At 43.2% G+C, this 22,203-nt stretch overlaps 1 protein-coding gene across 1 annotated transcript in view; it reads left to right on the top strand.

Moving 5' to 3' along the window:
* Positions 1-22,203, top strand: part of ctnna1 (catenin (cadherin-associated protein), alpha 1) — a 151,331-nt gene that overhangs the window by 75,797 nt on the left and 53,331 nt on the right. Inside the window, exons 8-12 of the mRNA XM_072674303.1 lie at positions 4,207-4,287; positions 4,653-4,805; positions 16,658-16,750; positions 17,110-17,266; positions 19,944-20,144. Of these exons, the coding sequence (XP_072530404.1) occupies positions 4,207-4,287; positions 4,653-4,805; positions 16,658-16,750; positions 17,110-17,266; positions 19,944-20,144 (685 nt within the window). The remainder of the gene's footprint in view (positions 1-4,206; positions 4,288-4,652; positions 4,806-16,657; positions 16,751-17,109; positions 17,267-19,943; positions 20,145-22,203) is intronic.

The raw sequence follows: 22,203 nt of genomic DNA, 5'->3' as shown, positions 1-22,203 counted from the left end.
ACCAGTGATGCATTGAGATCTTTAAATTAACCAGATCATGAAACCATATCACATTCAGAAATATATGAAAACATGCAGCTTGTTGGCCAGCTTTCTCCCCCTGTAATATCCATGGATTGTAGTCTTACTACACCATGGACTAAAATAGACACACAGATCGAGAAAGCATAGCTGCAGCTGCATTTTCAGATCCACTGGACAGTGGACAAATGTGCTTAGGTATAGGTCATCTTTTTGTTCCACTTATTTTGGCACAATATTAAATCTCTGCAATGTTGCACCGTATTATCCTGACTAACTTCCCACCAGCCCACTCTCACAAAAAAAAAAATAATAATGAAGGTGCTTTTAAATGATTCTTTTGAGCAATACCAATGAAGAATCCCTTTGGGGTCAATATAGGAACATGTTTGTAATGGAGATGTGTGTGTGAATACATCTCTACAAACATGGATCTTTATTTATTTTTTCAATTTGGAGAGCTTCCATAGTTGTGCCATTTTACTCTGACCTGCGTCCACCAGTGCAAAGAAGTCCTTTAGAGGTCTCTCAACCAAAGCTTAAGAAATGTCAATTTCAGTCCATCTACGTATCTGCCTTCCTATCCCTTTACTGTTTAGCAGTGAGGCACACTTTGCCTGCGGTCAGACTCATCATCCCTAAGTGTGACAACATATAAACAAGTGTGAGGAGTCTAGTGGCAGCCCAATTAAGAGAGTCGGCTTGGAGCAGAATCAATATTGCAGTGAAGGCACACGATTTGGCCAGCAAAAGCGTTTATTTGACTACTCAAACTAAACTCATGTGTTCAGAAGAGAATTTATCTCTCTTGTTTGTTCTTTTTTGTGAATGGTTGTTTTAAATGACCGGTTTTAATCTCTGAACATTAGGCTCCAGAGCATTTGCTTGAGGCTTTATTGAGGCTTGCTTCGAACAAGCATGAAATCACTGGAGGATTAAGAACAATGGTGCTCCTGAGCTCCTGGCCTCACACCACCCGATGGGCTCTGGGTTCTGGGGGTGTGCTTGCTGCCTTTGCAGTGTTTCACCGGCTGTCATGCGTTCATTGCACAGTGCCACTGCAGAGGCCTTGCCCCCTCCAGGCCTCTTGCTGTGTGGAGATTTACCTCCCCACTGCACATGAGCAATTTGTCTGTGACGCGTGCAGGAGCGAGGCTAGCTGCACCAGGCTCGCTGGGTGGAGGAGGAGGAGGAGGAGATCCATCGTATCTGTCGGGAAATGGTGTCAGGGGTGATTTTCTTTTCTTTGCATACTTCTTTGAAGATGCAGATGGACGTATTTGTGTGGGCTTGCGGGTTTACGGGTAATCATAGCTTGCAGAGGCTAAGAGGGGAGCAAACATGCAATATCTCCCGAAAGCTTTCGAGTCGCATCGTATTTGAATGCAAGCTTTAGCTTTTTGTGAAGAACTAAACTGGGGTTATCCTTTATAATTCTTTTTATTGAATAAGAGCTATAAGGCTATGATCTACTAGTGTCTATTAGCAAATGACTCTATTCGAACGGATGCAATCACCAACAGCCAGTGGCAACTTAAAGCTCAACCGAAGTACAAGAGAATTTATCTCTCTCTTGTCTCAGGGCTTGAGTGTAAAAGGCAGCAAAAGCAAGCAATAACTCAAGTGTCTGTTTGAGTTCGCTCAAATGTGGTTAAGTTTGGCGGCCGATTCAAATCTGCAAATCTGCAGAAGTCGGTGGATAGTTTGAGATGGTCAAGATCTTTTCAAATCCTTAAGGACTTGTAAAGGGTGTGTATTTTACTCCAGGCTTTAGCAAGCCTCTTCCAAATCTGAGGCCAGAGCCTTTAGCTGGCTGCAGTGGTCTCCTCCTGTGCGGTCTTGTGTGATCTATGTAGGCAGAAACTCTGGCCAGAACATAAGTGCAGGTTCTATGCTGCCTTCTGGTGGAGATTACAGTCGAATTGTAAGTCTGGCCTTAAACGCTGAGAGTCAGTAGAGTTTGATAATGATGTGAGCATCTGTAGATAAACGTTATGGTCACACCTTATTACGACAACCCCCTAAAGATTATGTATACCTCTGCAGAATGTCCTATATCGTCTTCACATAAATCGACTTGCTTTAGCTCTGAACGGGGCAGCATGGGTTTCTCTTGCATCCAGAACGGTTACCGCTGCATATTGGGAGCGTGGAAGAGAGGGATATGGAATGGGTAGTCTGTTCTATATCTAGAAGAGTTTGTCACACCTCCTGCGGCTTTATGGGTTTTTTTTTTTTTGTTGAAAGGGAGCGATTTTTGCTATGAATAATTTGTCTGAGTGTACAAGCCCTCTGTAACGTGAGGAACACGACTCCTGAGGAAGTCGTAATTCATGCACCCAAGTACATGGCAGAGGAGGAACAGTGTGAGAGGAGCCAGTTTTGCTTGCTTGCTTTCAGACGTCCTGCAGGTCCTGTTAGTCGGATGAGAAAATGACCCGTGAAAAAACTGAAATGTACCAAAATATAAATAAATAAGAACCCAGGAAGAAATCCGAGCGAAGAAAATCAGCTTCATTTTGAAACAGCAGACATCAGTAGATACATGTATTTCTTATTAATGTTTATGCAAATTTCCAGCATGCTTCAGCTCGAACGTCAACATGTAAAATGCGTTTTCCTGAAGCAAAGGGAGGCGTGGTGAAGAATGTGAAATTTGGCAGAGCAGTCGATGGCCAAACCGTGGCTATAAGAGGCTCAGCGCAGCTAAATGCTTTAATGGGTCAAGGGGAACTGTGTCAAGTCAGCATGTGCCAAACCAGGAAAAATTGCCTCGGGAAAGAGGAACAGTGGAGCAATTAACCGTGGAAAATGGTGTCTTGTAGAACCATACGTTCATGTTTAATGATTTTCTGAACTTTTTTCAGGAAAGCGCATTTCTCTTCTGTTTTCACAGAAATGCAGTTCAGTAGGAGTAAATCCAAAAAGATGCAGAGATGGTGAAACCTGCATCAGGCTGTGAAGCCTTATTATAGCACACTTCCTGAGACTTCCTTAGCTGCCTTGTTCCATTTCTCTGTAGACTCTGAGACTGAGGTGTTTGGTTCTTGTTGGTTGGGGTTGGTGTAATTGTGTGAGGTTTGTGATGGTGGTTGATGTGGTTTGATGGTTATGATGGTTATGTTGTAGTGGGGTGGTATAGTGGTTTTGAGTAGGCTGGTTGGTGGGGTTTCATGGTTTGTGGTTGATAGTTATAGTTACGATGCCTGACTACAGCTCAAAGCTCATTGCCTCCACTAGATGGACATTTAGCAGCAGCGAAGCTGTTAAAAGGAGGAGGGAGGGGGGTGCAGGATGTGCTCTTGTCTTTGCAAAGCTGTTATTGATGAAGGGGCTGCAGTGTAGAAACGATTTATAAAGAAGCCAGTGCAAAAAGAACAGGGACATAAAGCTTATTATCCAGTTTTTGGTTTGTGGAATTAAATAGAAATAAACTTGTGCTTTACAAGTGACCATTTACAAGTCCTTATTGTTTATGCACATTGCATCTTTCCCTTTAATCTACTTGCATAACATGTTGCCATTCCAAAACAAATTATGGGTACTGTGAGTACTAATGGGAAGTTTCTATTTGATCATAATTGTGATTTTATTTTGTTGCGATTAGAACCTGAGCATATCCTGGTTATAGTCACTGCTTAAGAATTCTGATCAGCTGCATGTGCATTTCTTTACGGTGTAGTATTAGTCCTGTTTGTTTAGATGTTGTGCAGCAGAGTTTAAGAAAACTCATTGCATTGCAATCCGCATTATATTAATCAGTTTTTAAAATCTTATGTGGTCGTATGTGGTCTGTAGGCTGTCTGGACATTGTCAGTAGTAAATCACTATGTTGTAAATGGGTTTTAGTCTGGACTGGTTCTGAGATTGACTCATAGTAGATCAAACATGGATAAATACGAAGGTTGTACAGCTTAGTTACACTCGTCTAGCTTATTTAAGTAATGAATTAAGTTACAGTATTTACTTACTAAGTTTTAGTACAGTGTGAAGATCCAGCCTTAAGTTCCAGTACTTTGTGGAAATGTCAAATTACCCTATCCTCACGTACAGTAGAAGAATTGGGATCAGTATATTTCGCTTACTCTTCTAGATGCATCACATGTCTTATTGGCAATGACCGTGATGAGTATAAAGGAGGAAACTGATGCTCACTAATACTTTCCCATTTCTCTGTCCTCTCAGGCTGGACGCAAAGATAAGAGTGATGCTCTGAACATGGCCATTGACAGGATGACGAAGAAGACCCGTGACCTGCGGAGACAGGTTTGTTTAACCCTCCTTTTTTCTTCTCTCTCGTTTTTCCTCTTTATGTTCCATCTTCCTTCCTCCCTTCCCTCCCTCCCAGCTGTCTGCTCCTGAGGTTAAATATTCCGCGCACAAAATCCAATTGATTTTTATGGAGGCATTAATGTGGAAATATTTTGATCTTCTGCTGCAACAGTTCCTTTAAGATATTTATTTTTATAGTTTCTCTCCTGGGGATAATATAACTGTCCATTGCCCATTACATGATGTTTTATGTCTGTTTGAATGCGCTGGACAAGCATGCCTTGCCATTTCATGCTGTTATCCTGGGAAGTGTATGTTTATATGCAGTTACAGAGTGTGTGTTGTGTTCTGGTTTTCAGCTGAGAAAGGCTGTGATGGACCACGTGTCTGACTCGTTTTTGGAAACCAACGTTCCTCTGCTGGTCCTCATCGAGGCTGCCAAAAACGGCAATGAAAAGGAGGTGAAGGAATACGCCCAAGTTTTCCGTGAGCACGCCAACAAGCTGATCGAGGTAGGCACCTGCTTCTGCTGAATGGAGGAGCTGAGCATAGTTGTGTACATATGGCACATTCATTCGTCTGGACCCATCTCAAAACAAATGATTTGGGTAATGATTTGAATGGTTCAGGAGGCCCTGCGCTTTGCTTAACAGCAGACCTACATCCGGAGAAAGCCTGTGCAGAAATGCGGGAGAGGCTAGTTAATGTCTCCCCAGTGGAGGAACAGAACCGAGAATTGGCAGTTCTTCTGCACCTGTTCGTTCTGAAGTGTTTTAACGTTTTTGTTGTGTTTTTTTTTTTAACACAGTAAAAAGCCTTCAAAGGTCTGCCTCTTGGGAGCGCGCCGTTTTCGAGAGACCGATTCATTTAAAGCACGTTGAAAAGTGTTCTGATTTTAATATGAAGGGAAATGATTCTCTCGCTCGCTCGCTCGCTCTCTCTCTCTCTCTCTCTCTCTCTCTCTCTCCAGTTTAAATATCGTAATTGTAGTCTGGTAGATTTATGACTTAATATAGCTATCAGTGAGCAGTCGTTTAACCAAATTAAAGTCTTTACCCTCAAGCATCAAGCAGTGTCAGAGAATCTCCAGTTTTGACAGGTTTGATTCTTTTGCACAAACTGAAAGCAGAGTGTTCTCTTTGTGCTCTAGGCATTTTATAACTAACCGGAAAAAGCTAGGCGTGCTGAGCTTTTTAAGGGGCAGGTTAATGCCTTTGATTGACAAGTTGGTAAACACACGAGAGTGTGAAATGCTGAGACAGTTGGAAAAGCTTTCAAAACCGATGCATATAAAGAAAATAGAATATAGATATGATTTCTGCCATGAAAATGGGACATTTGATCTGTTTTAAAAGAACCTCATCAAGCCTTTTATTCCAGGCTCTCTTGGTCAGCAAGACAAATGACACAACTTGGCTGTTTGAAGCAAAAAGTGTGGTTTATGAGTGTGAATCATGTTTCATAGTCTAGAGGCGTACTTTTCAGTCAGGTGTGCATTGCTCCGTAGACAACAATACCCTCAAACTGTGTTTATCTTCAGCAGGACGACTTTTCTTTCTCATGTGTTCGGTCACAGTGACAGCCTCATTCTGCCTGTGTATCTCTTTCCCAAAGGATCTCCTTATCTGTTCACATAGCAGCGTGTCCCGAAGAGCCAAATTCATGTTTCTGACCTGCTTAAACATTAAGGCCTTTCCCAAGTCTCAAGATTCAAGCCTGCACCTACTCTTTCAGTGTTTTGCCTAAAAGCAGGGCAGTGTCTGGTGGGATTGCTTCGGTGTCTGTCCAACACTTAGAGTCAAAATCCCAGCTGTAATAGACCAAACTGAGTGCAGTACTCTTCCATCACTGAGCTTGAAGGCCTTTTCTTTATTTCAGTCTCTTTTAGTCCACTGACTGTGATCAAGCCCCTTTTTTCAACACACTTTTGGGGCAAGCTGTGTCGATTACAGCCGATTCCACCATGACCGCTTTAGACATGAAGGAAAAAAAAAAAAGATCCTCGGAAGTTGTTGATGCAGTTTCTTTACCAGACAAAATGATTTGTGACTGAAGTCTTTTAATGACCAAATACAACTTGTTCCTCTCGTTTGTTCATTTTTCGATGTGTTCAGCCTTTGCAGCGCTTTGTCACCAAAATATTTAATGTCTTGGTGAGTCATGTTCAAATTCCTTTCTTCGAAGCATAAAGGCCCATACTGATCTCCATCTCAACAATTTAACCAACCAGATTAGAGTTTCCTTTTGTGATTCAGACAGACACGGTGGTCTCTTTCAGTATAACGTAACAAAAATAGTATTCCATCATCTTTGAAGCACCACTGAATGACAAATGGTATGGGAACACATTGCCAACAATAAATTATGGATCCAGTTTAGATCTAAATTGCTCAGTCCTAATCTCTTACCAAGCACAGGCTCTTTGTCCTGCCCACACACCTTAAACAAAATGCTGTCCCTATAGTCGGAGTCTGAGCTAACCAAGCATACAACTAAGCTAGCTCATCGGTTTGTCCAAATGCATCACCACATAAAAGCTGGGTTAGGACCGTAAGGATATTTCCATAGGTGAAGCACATTTCACTAAATTTCTCCTTGTGCATGCTGTGTTGACTTTAGGTTATTAAAACCCCTCCCAGACAGTTCTTGGAAATGGGCTGATTTGTGTTTTTAATCAGTTTGCTCATTGTTCATAATGCTGCTGAATGTTTAACACAGTGCTTAATTTAGTATCATAATATTAATATTTTACACTGTGTTCCCTGGACATTGAAGCCCCCAGTGGGTGCTTCTAATCTGGTACTCCACTTTCAGTTTGTGGCAAGGCGACTTTTTTTTTTTTTTTTTTTTTTTTTTTTTTTTTTTTTCTTTCTGTCGTTCTAAAAAAATCCACATTTGACCCCATTTTCCAAACTCTGTCAATGATGAACCATTTCAGAAATGCAGTCTCCATCAGATTTACTGAACATATTGGCTCAGCCATAAGCTTTAATTTTGCACCAGATATACTCTGGCAGCTCGTTAGCACAAGGGAATATATATCCTAAGAGACTGAAGGCAGTCTTTGCTCTTTTGCTCACTCATGGTCGTTCTGGGACCAGTTCTCCATATGAGAGTTTCAGTCATTGGTCACATTTATTCGGTTGTACTTTTTGTGCCTCTCCACACTACACCTTTACATGACGCTTTTAACAATGGGCTTTGTTACAAAGCAGCTTACAAAGCACCTAAGCTAACAAGCTAGTGACAAGGAAACATGTTTGGAGACTCTAGGACAGGGCTGTTCAATCCTGGTCCTGGAGATCTACCACCCTGAAGAGCTCAGATCCAACACCTTGAGTATCCGGGCCAGGTGTGTTAGATTCAGGGTGGAGCTAATCTCTGCAGAGGGGTAGATCTCCAGGACCAGGATTGAGCAGCCCTGCTCTAGGGGAACCCATTATGATGCCCGATACCAAAACAATAACACAAAGCATGCAAAAATAAACAAATGGTTGCCATGTGAATGAATGTAAAAAAAACCTTTTTGTTAGTCATGATGGATTTAGTAAGTGTCTAAACCAGGGTCTGCCTTATCAGAGGTTTGAGTGGAGCAAGCTGCTGGGCTTCTCTGACTCAGCCGAAAGGTGAATGGCACATGCAGTCAGCTCCATGGCACAGTCAACATTGATCTTACCCCAGCATCAACCCAGACAGGAAGGTGGTTCAGCTCAGCAAAAAGAAAAACACAGACCAATTCTGTTTGCAGTGACTGGGCACAATATGTAAGGTCAGATGGAGTGCAGACAGTCATTCTGGCATGCACTGTGATGTATTCCTCCTGAAAACAACATAAAATATTTCGGAGACTTGTGCCGCAGTAGCCTTTCTGACTGTTCAGCCCTGATGGGATGGTCTTTGTTGAAGCTCCATTGCCCACAACCTTGTCGCTGGATTTTGATTTGTCTCGGATCACTGTTGAGCACCACAGCTGACCAGGATCTCCGCAGATGCTCTGACCCAATCGTCTAGCAAGAACAATTTGGCCCTCGTCAAAGTGGCCCAGGTCTTTAAGATCTGTATTCAATGTCACAGCTACTGTCTAGCATGCCTCCTAGACCTTGACATGTGCCATTGTTAAGGTAAAATTGATGCTATTGGCTTCATCTTACTCTGTACTGTTTATTCACAAAATCAGTAAAAACACTCTGCTAAGAGCCTAGACTTTGTCCTGATTGGACTTGCTTGGTACGTAGCTATATTTGGACCTGCTTGGGTCGAGGTATGTTAACGCAAGCTTCAGATTTGGTCTTTCTTAAGGCATGGGGTTGCCAAAGTTCATGTGTGTCTTCAGTGCAGATAAGTAAGCAACTGCCTTGAATTCAAACATCCATGTCCTGCTGCTGCTGCCATAAAGAGTGGTGTTTTCTTGATCCACACATGAGCCCCATAAAATATATATATAAAATAAAATAAACAAGTCAACAAGCCATTGTGGTTTTGACTGCACTGGACCTGCAACCCAGGCGTGCAACCATCCAGCACTGCTCTCTCCACACAAATGCTGCATTTATATGTATGATCACAGCTGTGAATCAGATTTTTAAACCCCAGCCGGAGTAGTGAAACCTCCCTGTGGCCAAGGTTAAGTGCTGTCTCGAGGGAAATATTAATTGCCTCCACAGTCGGATGTTCTCTTTCTTATTGTATGACCGCACAAGACCTCCACTTCACCTCAGAGTGTTGTTTGCAATGTCCATGTAAGACACCAACAAGCAGCTCTGATTACTTTTACATTTATGCTATGTTTCAGACAACCTTATTCAGAGCGACATGCATTTAAATGTAGAATTAAGAGTCATGCCCAAGAACTCTTGTTGGTATTGTGTGTGGAGTGCTTACCTGGCCGTGGATTTGACAGTGGAGGCCCCACCTTCTGTCCCAGCTGACAGAAACTGACAAACATCTAAGCGTCCTCGTTAGTTGTCTTCAAATCCGTCTCCCCTCACAGCCTGTGGCAGCACATCATCCACTGACATTTGGAAGTGACTTTCCAGCAGGAGGCTGTCCTGGCCCCAGCATGGCACGCTGCTCACCGAAGTGATCTGACTACAGGGGAATCAAAGGGAAAGTGACAGCAAGGGGCGAGTGGCATGAAGTCCAGACCCCTTACCCCCTCACCAAATGCTCTAGTGTCAACCTAGGCATCGGATCTCTCCAAATCTTCGTGTTCTCTTTTTGAGCCTGTAACTAGAGCTGGGGTGCATTTTGGGTAGCAGCTTTAATTTAAAATTGGTTCATTAAAAAAGCATGTTTGCTGAGTATTAGCATTTTTATAGCAGACCAGGGGCAAGAAAAGCTCCTTCAGATCAGGAGGAAGAACCTTTTGAAAGGGAATCAAGACTCAGGACTCCGGGGTACCCATCCTCCTAGTAGACCGTGGATAGCACAGCATATTACTGACATGTGATTCAGTCACTGTGATTCAGTTTGCTGGTAATTGAACACATTGAGTGGATTTGTTGGGCTGCATTGATTGGTTGCATTTCTGAGAACTTGCAAGACCCCTGTGCTGGTGTATCATTGTACATTAGTGGTTGTGGTGTCAGTAGTTTGTTGTTTCTCAAGTTACAGTAAAAAAAAAAAAAAAAAAAAGAAAAGCAGAATGAATGTACTGCTTGGCGGCTCAAAGACTAGTGCCATTTTGTTCCCACTTATGTACCAATTTTGTTTGAATTACGGCCACAAACTTTTTGGACCTCTGCAATATCAATGTTCCCTCCTGGCTGTGAGAGAAATATGAACACAAGGAACAGGAACCTTTTATCAAGCCTTGATAAAGGATTCATCTTTTTGCCAAGTGGCTTTCTACCAACCTCTCCTCATTAGAACGGTCCTGCAGAGGAATGTAGCTTTCCTTGGGGAGAGTGACGATGCACCAGCAATGACTTGTCTGCTCTTCTCATGTCCCAGAACACAGGCCAGAGGTCCAATTTTCTGCCTTATTTCCTCTTCAGTAATTGGGTAATTATGTAGTAATTCGCCAACTTCTTTACGGCTTGACATGATATTGAAGCTTCCCCTTCAATCAATATCCTATCCCTCAACTGCAGAAGCGCTGAGATTTCTACATGCCCACTGTCTTTATTCAGTTCAGATTTCTTGCATAGCTATTCATTTTTTACATTATGCTTGCGACGTGGTCCCTAGCTGTACATGCAGGCGAAAAATGATTTATTACTCGCCGCTCAATTCACAGCCTCCGTGTGGTGCTTCTAAACATGGACGCGGGTGTTGCTGTATGGAACGCTATTTAATTTGCGCTACAATGGGATACCCATGACTAAGGCAGGAACGAAATTTTCAGCTCTCCTGTCTGGTTTTCTCCCCCACAGATGACATGGTGTCTCTCTCTCCAAAGGCACTGGGAAGTGCAAACATCCTCCTTCCTTCCTAAATTGCATTCTCAGATGCGTCCTATCCTTATGATTGCTGTTGTCGTTGTGCTGGATGCTTCAATCAGTTTTTGTTCTGCTGTGTGCAGAAGTGAAGTTCTCCACCATGTTAATTTGCCCTCTTTTTACTTCTTAATGATGCTTCAGAACATCTGGACTGTTAAAAACGACAGGCAATTCTTGCAGATCCGAGTGCCAATCTATTCTCACGCCAACGCATCATCCGAGCGCTTTAGATTGTGCAGCGCCAAAGCGCGTTGCTTCTGAAACGGAGTAAAAATAGAATGGGCTTAGTAGTGTTGCCTCAAGGCCACGTTCTCAAAGGTTCTAGGCTGCTCAAGGGAAGCTGAGATTGTACAGGGACTGTGCTGCTATGCATAGCAAAGAGTTGGAGAGCTCTAGTGCCCCCACCCCCCCCCCCCCCCCCCACCTTCTCTTTTCAAGCCTCGTCAGAGTGAAGGTGCTGATCACCTTACCCCTCTCTTCATCACAGTGTTTGTTAGAATCTGGCTGATGAGAATGAATGCTGGATCAGCAGTGTTGGGTGTGAGGATTGTAGGCTAAAGCCAGCAGTATACTTCAAAAAGAAATGATGTTTCCAGGCAGGACAATTTGTGCATTCCCTTCGCCGTAGTAGTTCCCTGCGAAGTGGACGTCGTAGGGTATTGAGCTATTTTAATGGTGCTTCCAAACCACAGGGAGTGACTGTGTTCAGTTGGAAGGGAACTTCACATTGTGTAGAGAGCAGTAAACAACTGTTTATCACGGTGCAGGAAGTTGAAAGGAAGTTTACCAAACAACCATTGCATGTCTGTTGAACTTGTTTGTGTTGTATGGTGGCGTTTCCGAGCATTCCCAATGAAGGTATTTGATCAACTGCAGTTCCCTTCACCCACAACCAGTGCTAACAGGGTACCGCTAGGGAACCCTATGGAATACAATTGGTTTATTTTATTTTTGGGCCAAAACAGAGTTTGGTCCTAGTTCCTTCCTCGTTTGGTGAGACCTCCCCTTAACTGAGATTCATTCTCAGAACAAAGACCTTTTGCTTGCGATTGGTCCTGATGGCTTCCTTGTTTGTTGACACCGCCTCCTGATGGCAGTTGGTCCTATTCTCTACCTCATTTGTGCTGAATCTTCTCCCTGAAAACGATTAGTCTTAATTTCTGTCCTTTGTTTTGGGACCTCCCCCTGATTGCGGCTGGTCCTAATTGCCACCTTGTTTGTTCAGAGACCTCCCCCGATTGCCTTTGTTCCTAATTGCTGCCTTGTTCGTTCTGAGACATTCCCATGACTGCTTGTGGTTCTAATTGCCACCTCGTTTGTTTGAGACGGCTTCCGGGTGGCAGTTGGTCTTAATCTGTCTCGTTTGAGACAACCTTCCTAACTGCAATTGGTCTTTATTCCGTCCTTTGGTTTTTAGTCGTAATCGCAGACTTGTCTGAACTGAGACCTCCCAAAGACCGAGATTGGTCACGGTCATGGCCTTGTTTCTTGAGACCTCTGACCCAGTTCATTTGGTCCATATGTCTCAAGGTTACCTAGCCACTCTTGGAGTAAACTTTCAACACCATGTTCGGCAGCAGTTTGATTTCGGCATTAGCAGGGGCGTGGAGTTATCTGAAATTGTGAATTGCATGCTTACGGCGGATTTGGTTCCAGGTGTGGCACGGTTTCCAGTGTTTTCTGCCAGGTGTCCACATGACTGGATAAACCTCATATTCTCAGCAACTTCCCCATGTATCCATCATATTCTCTAAACTCTGAGCAATGACGCGAGCAGGGTCGGTGCAAGCTCATCGAGGAGTTCATTTCATGCATACTTATTGGTTGAGTACACCTTTCTAACACAATACTCGAAAAAGCTGAAAGAGTCCAGAGGAGATCTGAAGCCTGGAAAGGAAATGAACTTGGAACTCTTAGAAGTTTGTCCTGCCATTTGAATCTGCTTGACATTTAGCTACAAATGTAGCATGCAGTGAATAGAGCTCTTATGCAGCTCCTTCTCTTTTGTGTTGATCCACCGAGAGCTGAAGGGAAGAGAGGAGTCTGTCGCTTTGTGTGCTCAACCAGCTAGGATACCTCACTGCTTCACCAGCATAAAGCCACTGGGACAGTGGCCCAGCAGCTCATAGCAGACGTAACGGAGTGGTGCGCACACAAATAAAACTTTATCGTGCTAGCTGGTTCCTTGTTGGTCGCACCAGTCTGTAATTTGTTAAAGTATATTTCTTTTGAAATGAGCAGCTCTAGCATGTCTATGAAAGAGTGCTCCTTTGCAGCGTTTGGGCAGGGGTTCCTGTTTACAGTGATTTGCAGTTTGCAATGGAGTTAGTCATACAGGTGAGGACTGAGGTGGTGTTTTCTTCTTATGCATTGGCATATCGGAATTAAATATTGGTGGTTTTGCAAAAATCTAACAGATTTTATTAAGGAATTAGTCACTGCTCAGACAAGAGACTCACTTGGCCCAAAATCAAACAGATTTTCGAGATTCAGCTGCCAGCTTTCGGTTTTGTGCCTGTCGATTCACAGTTCGTGGTTTGTGAGCAGAATCACAGCTTAAGCCTGAATAAATGTATTTTCATTAACTGAAGTACAGCTAGGGTGAATACATCAACATGAGTGTTGGGAGGAAAAAAAGATTCATACAGCTCTTGATCTGTTGAGAAGGCATTTTAAATGCTTCTGTAATTTACTTTGATAAAGCCGTGCTCGCATCATTTCTAATCGACACGTCTGGAGCAAACTTATGGAATAAATTGATTTTCTGCAATACCGCTGATGCACCCGCCGCCATTACCGGTCACGTGGCGATTCAGCTGCCCGCTTCTAGACAGATCTTCCACTTAATCAGTCTGATGCAAGCCTTTTTAATTCCCTTCACATCTGACACTACGAGGTGATGGCAAGTTGAAGCTAGAAGGTCAGGAAGTGGCAGGATGGACGACAGGTTCCCGGCGCCCTCCTAAAAGCTAAGCAGCATTAACGACCTATCCGTGGATATGCTCCCCAAGTCCCCCATGGTAGTGTAAGCGCTAAAGCATCAGCCCAGACGTGGAGGCGCTTGTCGTGGACATGCGTACACGCTGTTAATGTTTCAGCAGCACTGTCTGGTGGAGGATGTCGTAGTAGTAGCCTTTAATGCTTACTGTCCATGTAAAATAAATGAATCAACATCCGTAGTTCAAAGTGTGAATGCCCCTGGTTTGGCCAAAATGGCACATTTTTAGACTTCAATCTCAGAGCAAGTTGAGGTTGATGTTGAAAATCAGCAGTAGTACTTATTCTGTAGTGGTTGGTGTGGCGCAACAGAACACCACTACCGGCCAGTAAGCTACCACACCATGTGGGAGACTGGGGTTCAATTCCTGGTCTGGGTGACTATGCTGCGCTACACCAATACGAGTCCTTGGGCAATACTCCTAACACTGCATTGGCCCTCCTCTGTAATACGAGTAACCTTGTAAGTCGCTCTGGTTAAGAGAGTCAGCTAAATGTAAATTCTGGTGGATGAATTCTGGTCGTGTGGCTTTAGGGATTGGAAAAGCGAGGAAGAGATGGAGCCATGGGCACAAAGTCCCAACCAAAACATGGGTGAACCGTTAACATGAGCTTGAAGTAAGGGTCTCACAGAATTAAACTTTGATGAAGCACTCATCAGTAGCTCTAGTAGTCTTCTTCTATTGACTTCTCTGACGCAAGCAAAATCAAGAACCAAACTTTTCTGACTGGTCCAAAGATTCTTTCTCACCTGCCACCACCTTTATGTTACAGCAATAAAGGCTAAAGTGATATTTAAATACATTCTGGATGCACCAATATTAGAATTCTGGTCTGATCATCAAATCTGGAATTATAAATTAGAGATTTTCCATTTATTAGTAGAGACTAACAATAAAATACAATGGTACGAATCTAAACAGCCGTCATGGATTATACTTTTTTTGTGTGTATATAAATAAATAAATAAATCAATTCTATCAGAAGTGATTTTATATATATATATATATATATATATATATATATATATATATATATATATATATATATATATAGATAGATAGATAGATAGATAGATAGATAGAAATTGTCAAAAGTGATTGTTTTTGTGCATCCACTTGTGTATCTGATAATTTGTATATCTGTAGTCCCTTAAAATCTATCATGCAGTTACAGCTAACTGTGTCCTGATTCTCACCACTTCAGCCAATGCATAAATCGTAGCATAGAACAGCTCCAAGCAATCCTGCTGAACCAATATAGGTGTCCTTGGGTAGACTATCATTAAAAGACCCTCAGGGTAAGTTAGTTTACTTGTTCTCATTAATACTACAAAGGCCTGTAAGGCTCAAGCAGTTTCAGCAGGATTCTCCGAGTGCATGAATGCGAATCTCAATTTCTCCCAGAAAAACCTTCTTCAGAATTTGAAAATTGACCAAGCACCACAAATCCTAGACCAAGGTTTGCATGGTTTGTTGTAGTTGTATATTGTAGGATTAGTTGTACTTGGAACTACTGAAGTTCATTCCAGATCATTGATGCACTAAAGCAAAATCCAACCTTTCCACAGTTCTGTGGAGGCAATTGGAGTTGCAAGTACATTTTAGTCATGCAGTCAAGTGAAGTCATCCATCTTTCGTGTTTGTTAAAAGCAGTAGAAGCACAAGTTAATGCTAGCCCTACTCCCACACACCTGACTCACCCTGTCAGCTAATTTTCTAGCCCTGTACATTGAGCCAGGTGTGGGAGAGCGGTGTGTGGTGGTGTTGTGCTGGAGCTGGCTGCCGTTAGTCAACACTAGTGCTCTTTGGCAACTTGAGATAAAGAACAGTCATTCAGTAAGACCCACTGATGAGTAACAAGGGCTGCTTTAGTAAAGCTGTTCTAGGTAGGAGTGTAATACTGGAGTTCTCCATACCTACATGTGCTAGATGTCGTCACTAGTCCCTTCCAGGTGAAGAACTGCTTTAAATGCAGACATCTAAATGCGAATATGTGAGTAGTTTTGCTCTGGCAAATGCAAGAAATGTATTTTCTGAGGGAGATATCACGTGTTGGCAGGAGAGATGTGTTGGTCAGTGTGAGAATTTACTCTGGGACTGTAAATGCTGGCAGCAAGAACAGCTCCTGCTTGCCTCAGCGTTCCTGCAGTTAGCAGGTTGTTGGCTTTTGGAAAGAGACTGGAGATTTGCCTCTCGCACTTTGCCAAACGACTGACAGCTTCAAGAAAAGTCTCCTCTTGGTGATAAAATCACCAGACTGCTACCATCACTCTGGCAATGTAAATGGTCAGGAATGGCCTGTTCTCAGAAAGGCAGAGGAAAATGACTGCTAGAGCAGCAAGTTTGTTCAGAGTAGCCAGTGCATTTTAGTTGTAAATTTAGCAAAATGACTTTTGGAATTGTAATAAATTTAATCATGATGGCCAATATGCTTTTCTAAGCATATCGAGGATATAGTCCGTGCTTAAAGGCCACTGTTGATGCTCCATCCTGTACTTTTAGGATAGTTTGGGGATGAGGTGGGGTGGTGATCAAAAGTCATGACCAAGAAAGCCTTTCCTGGACAGTGGACTCCAACATAAATAGGATGAACCTTTCTTTAAACCCTATGAATAAGCAAGTGTCCCAGTACTTTTGTCCATACAGTGTATGTGTAATGTGTTTGGAATTGCTTTGATTGTGTGCATGTTCTGCATTAGTAATATCTCGAAAGAAATGTATCCCAAAAAACCCTTAAAGTCCTTAATGTGCAATTTCTAATGCACACTTCATCCTCTTACACTGTTTGCTTTAGTGACTATATCTGACATGAAGATCTTGGTGTTATTTTTCATCCAATCGTGGAATAGGAGAAGAACGGAAGCACGGATGCTCATAGCTATGACCGTTCAGTAATGTGTGTGTGTGTGTGTCTCTTTGTTTTAGGTGGCTAACTTGGCATGCTCCATCTCCAATAATGAGGAGGGCGTGAAGCTGGTCCGCATGGCCGCTTCCCAGCTGGAGACCCTCTGCCCTCAGGTACACAACGCTCCCCCTCCCACACCCCCTCCACCCCTCTCCCCCACCACTGTGGCCTGTGACATCTTTTTCATCTCCACTCTAATTACTCCCATTCATCCTCTTGCTTTGATCTCGACAAATGGGGCTCTCCGCTAAAAACAAGCCACGATTAATTGCAGCCGCTCTGTGCTGGCTAACCGAGTATTACTCTGCTTTATATATGGAGGACAATAAGAACAGCAGCAACAACAGAAAATGAAGATAAAAGAAAAGGGGCAACTGATGATTAAGTTATGCAAATACAAGTGTCTTTCTCTTCTGTTTTGCCCCTCTTGTGCCCTAACGACATGGTAATTCTCCTTAATTGTTAATTGCAGGTGATTAACGCTGCCCTGGCCCTGGCCGCCAAGCCCAACAGCAAGGTGGCGCAGGATAACATGGACCTGTTTAAAGAACAGTGGGAGAAACAGGTGCGCGTGCTCACCGATGCCGTGGACGACATCACTTCCATCGACGACTTCCTCTCCGTGTCTGGTAAGCCCACAAGGAGCCTAATGATCAGTGCGCTGTTGAGAAACAATGGGTCATTGCCTGCTTTGATTTCTGGGCAGTTCTCCTTCCTCGCTGTAATGCGCAGGCATCAACACTGCCTTTTGGGAGTGGGTGTCTGTTCAAAAACAAGTAAATTGGCTTTTGTTAGCTGCCTCAGTGTCACTTTCCGTGTCTATATGCATACCAGTGGTTTCCTATTGGACCTAGACTGCTAGTCTAACTTGAGTTTTATCATGTAAATGATAAACACGGTGCAACTACAAGTTGATACGACTGGCTGTTGCATGGAGACTTTTCAGCTCAACTCATGGAAATGTCATTTCAGTCCAGTTTCTGAGGCTGTTTTCACACAGCAGGTAAAAAGTTTCTCACCAAATACATCATCTTAACATGACGCATCCAACATTCATCTAAACGGCTCTTAAACTGGCTAGCGCAAAGGAGTAATGCTTCACATGAAGTTTCGGTTTCATCTTCAACACCATCACAAGAGCGGTCAAGGGGATTCAGTAGCTGACAGCTGGGCTTATCACAGAAAATGCGTTCGAGCTGGCTGTAAAAAGGGCACCTTATACATTACGGCCACTTCTTTGGCTTGCGCCATAAACATGCTGAGAAGAGGAAATGGAAGACAGCAGTGAGGGACGTTTCCAGTGGCAGGGTTTTATTTTCTCTTCTCGGCACATTTGACTAATGTCAAGTTGGATTGACGTAAAAGTTGCTTGAATTCCAATCTGGCTGTTCAGGCTTTCATGTGGACCACGCATGAAAGGGTCCAGAACTAAAAACCTTAGATTTGGTCTGTGTTGCCGTTCACACACATGCGTCACATATGACTGTAAATATCCCACACAATAGTTTAAATCTATGTATGTATACATAAAATAGTCTTATGGGGGCAACAATGTATGACTATTTATGTATTTATTTGTGTGCTTGCCTATGTCTGTACCTGCTTTCTTTGTAGCCCATTTTATTAAGAAAAATGTATGTGTGAAACGCTGGAACCATTTCATTACGCTCGTTATTACACACTGGACGCGACAGTCGCGGAGAGGTGCAAGCTGCTTCTGTTCGTCTTGCTTTGGAGTACAAGCAACAAATGTCTTTTCTGTGTGTGTATTGTTTAAATACACTTCATGCACTTTAGTAATTTGAGCCTAGCTTTTTTAAATCCGTTGTTAACAGATCTTGTTGCTACCTGCATGTTTTGATTTCGTTAGCTAGCTGATTTGTTTACAATGTCAGGTGGCAAATTGATTAGTAATGTGACCTTTAAATAAATACTTAATTTTAGCTTCAGTAGCCTTAGATGTAGCTGTTTGTTGATGTTATATCAGGGATGGGCAATGGGGGCCAAAGTCCAGCACAGTTGCTGCTGATTTCCCTGTTCTAATAGACCTACTAAATCTGGCAATTAACAGGTGAGGTGAATCATGGGTGCTTGAGTAAGAAAAAAGGCCAAACTGCAGAAATCCAGACCTTCAGGACCAGAATTGCCCAACCCTGGCCTATTGTACCTTTAGCAAGAATACTGCGTATAGAATCATTAGGACAGTTTCTGCCTGGAAACCACTATAATGAAGCATGCTGCATGTGTCGAAAATAGACTCATAAAGTGTAGCCAGCATGGATTGTAATGTTTTATTTTAGTATTTTGTTAATCGAACATCACATCATTCAGTCCTAGAACACAGCAGTCCCTCATGTTTAATACTGCTTCTAGTTAGTGGTCATATCATGCAGAAACTGTCTGTGAGGTAGTGCTTAAAAGGAATGAGAGGTAGAATTACAACCCCCCCCCATAGAAACTACTTATTTCACTCCACTTAGCTCCCCAGTGCAACCGTAGCGAATCTGGTCGTCAGAGCTGTAATCGAGGCTGCTTGACATGCACTCGGCATGTAAAGCGGTTGAACCATTGGCCGCATTTCGCCGTTTTCTTCACATGCCCTCTTCTCCTTCTGCAGTAAAAATGGGTTTTATGAGCCCCAGTTTTAAACTGTTCCTAACTGACACTCTGTTCTTCAACAATAGAGCACTCTAGTTTTCTGACATCTCCAGCCAGGGAGGAAAGGGGCTTTTAAGAACCATTAGCTAGATGGAGTTTCCTAGTATATTTTTACTCCGCTCTGAATAATGATTCTGCCGGTGTCTACTCGGCTCCTTAAAGATGATCTGAATGTGCTCGCCACTTGATTAGCCCCTTTCTGACCAGACAAAAGCACTCGAGCTTCAGCGTGGTGTTACGGCATTGACATCCTGTCACGTGTCAAGACACACGAGCTCCCTGTCAGGCCTGGCCTTAAGGAGCGCTGAAAAGAGTGACGTTGCTCACCTCCGTCCAAGGACGCGCCGCGCTTCACACACAATGTTGATTTGCATTTTACAGGCTGCCATTAATGAGCCTTTCTGTGTGTTTGCCTTCAGTGGTGGGTTCCTCCCCTCCCACGCCTCCGTTCTAACTGCCCTTGTGTTGATATTAGTGTTCCTAAGCCAGGCCTGATGCAAACAGCGTGGAAAACGAGGATTTCCCGCCTTAGCTGGTCACGTTCGGCCCGTCACAGGCGTCTTGGCTAGCATGTCCTTGCTGCGGAGATCAGGTCGTTTCAAACCCCTCCTAAACTTCTTGTTTGTTTGACTAATTTGTTTGTTCTAGAAAACCACATCTTGGAGGACGTGAACAAGTGCGTGATCGCACTGCAGGAGAAAGACGTGGACGGGCTGGACCGTACCGCAGGTGCCATCCGAGGCCGTGCAGCTCGCGTGGTCCACGTGGTCACCTCCGAAATGGACAACTACGAGCCTGGAGTCTACACTGAAAAAGTTTTGGAAGCTACTAAACTTCTGACCGAGACAGGTATGGCCCTCAGCTTTAATGTGTATTCAGAAACCTGAAGTCCTGTATAAATGTTGGCAGTATGACTAGATGTTGGCAAATTCCAGTGAGGATTTGGATGCATTTGGTCTCGCAAGCATTAGTAAGATCAGGTACAGGTCCAACGTTGGATGAGTACTTCTGGATCACAAACAGCGCTCCATCTCCGAGGTATTGGATGGCGCTTCATCGCTCCAGAGAATGCAGTTCCACTGTGGGTAGAAGGGTGTCAGACCCTTCCACCCACACGTTGTATTGGGCATGATGACCATAAGCTCATACGGCTCTGGAGAAGTGGGTTGGCAGTGCTTTTCTATGCTGATTACACAAGCTGTGGATATGAATGTCTCAATGTCAGCAATGAGTTCAGTGTACAGTAACTTGATTTCACTAATTAGAAGACGTGTTCTAAAGGGATCCTTTTGGACATATGGTGTGTGTGACAAGTGATTACGAAGTTTAGAACAGTAGAGCAGTTGCAGACTTTCACCATGTGGCAAAGAAAGTGTCATTATGAAAGTTTTCCTCTCCAGTTTGCATACAACCTAAACTATAAAGAACAGTCATGAGAGCACAACCACCTAGACTTGAAGCAGAAACACCTCTACTGCAGGGCGATAACAATGTCTTGCAGTTGCAGGCTATGATGCCTCATGAAGCTGCCTTTTATTATGCCACCCTTCAAATCCAGTTCTCTACATCTGCATGGTCTTGTATAGTTTAATGGTGGATGCATGCTTTGTGCTGCTGTTGCCAGCTTGTCAGAAGGCAGTCTATGTATTGGCACGCTACGTTGTAAGTATGAATGTGCCCCAGACTGTCAAACAACTGCTGGGACCAATTTGCTGGTATCAAAAAAGCACATTTAGGCTCAAAGCTTGAGTGGAGTCATTTAAGCTAGTAATTACAGTGAATTTTTTGCTAAACTTGAAATTCCCTGAAAATCCTTGCTATAATGACTCCAGAGTCCTTGTTCAAAATGTTAGTTTTCTTCTTGAGCTGTATTTGTTAGGCCTAGTCTGGAGATGCGTTCCAGTTACAATTACAGAGGGATAAAGAGGCTGTGCACTTCTGTTCAAGGTCTAACATATGAAAAGCAGAAGTGGCCCACACTAGAGTAGGCCTTTAGAAGCAAAAGACACTTAAAATGAAAAAAAAAAAAAAGGTACACACATTCACAAACCGTCCTGTGAAGCGTCCAGGATGTTGAGGATGTCACTTAGGGAAGTTTAAAGTGAAGGATCGAGTGCTGTCAGGAACTTTCCACATCTTTTAAAGGATCTGGCACATCACCATGGGCTCTTATGGGTAATCTATCATTTATATACCGCCCCCACAACTGTCCTCAAGCTGTCCTTATACTTTGTTTATAATGAAGCGTGTAGCTGGTCGGTGTTCTTAAACTCTGTAAACCAATGGATCCAACCCTAATAAACCCCCACCTCATCCAATCAATCACCTCCTTCTAAAGTCATTGATTGGTTGATTTGTAAGAGTATGAGGATTGGAGACCACTACTCTAGACCCCATATTTGAATTACCATGCCTATTATAGGTTTGCTGTCCTTCAGTCCTGGGCTGACTGCTTGGTGTTAATGTCTGTGCATTGGTTTTGAGTTAATAAACCTCTAACTCTGAAGACCAACAGGAATCCACAAGTGTTAGAGTTCTGTGGTGGTATTAAAGGACTATGTCAGTGATGTGCTCAGAAAAGCACATTGTGTTAAAGCTAAATATAATATGATAAATATTTCTCAGCTCCAGTATGGCACCATTTAATTGGTAGTCTTAAAATGGATTTTAATTGGCATGCACAGAAAAACACCCTGAAGATCCTTCAGTGATATTGAGACTCTTCCAGTTCTGGAGGAATGGCATGTCCTAAGCTAAACTTCTGGGACAGAATAAGGAGGGGGTGGTGAGGGAGGGAGGAAAGCAAGAAGACTTGCATGCGGCGTGACACTGAAGGCTGCCTTAACAACTTTCAAACCTCATTTCCCCCAGAGCCTCCAGGCTAGCCTCAAACCTTTTTTTGATGTAG

This window comes from Salminus brasiliensis, chromosome 2 (genome assembly GCF_030463535.1).
Source record: "Salminus brasiliensis chromosome 2, fSalBra1.hap2, whole genome shotgun sequence".
NCBI classification, from domain to species: domain Eukaryota; kingdom Metazoa; phylum Chordata; class Actinopteri; order Characiformes; family Bryconidae; genus Salminus; species Salminus brasiliensis.
This window is presented reverse-complemented; position numbering and strand designations above follow the sequence as displayed.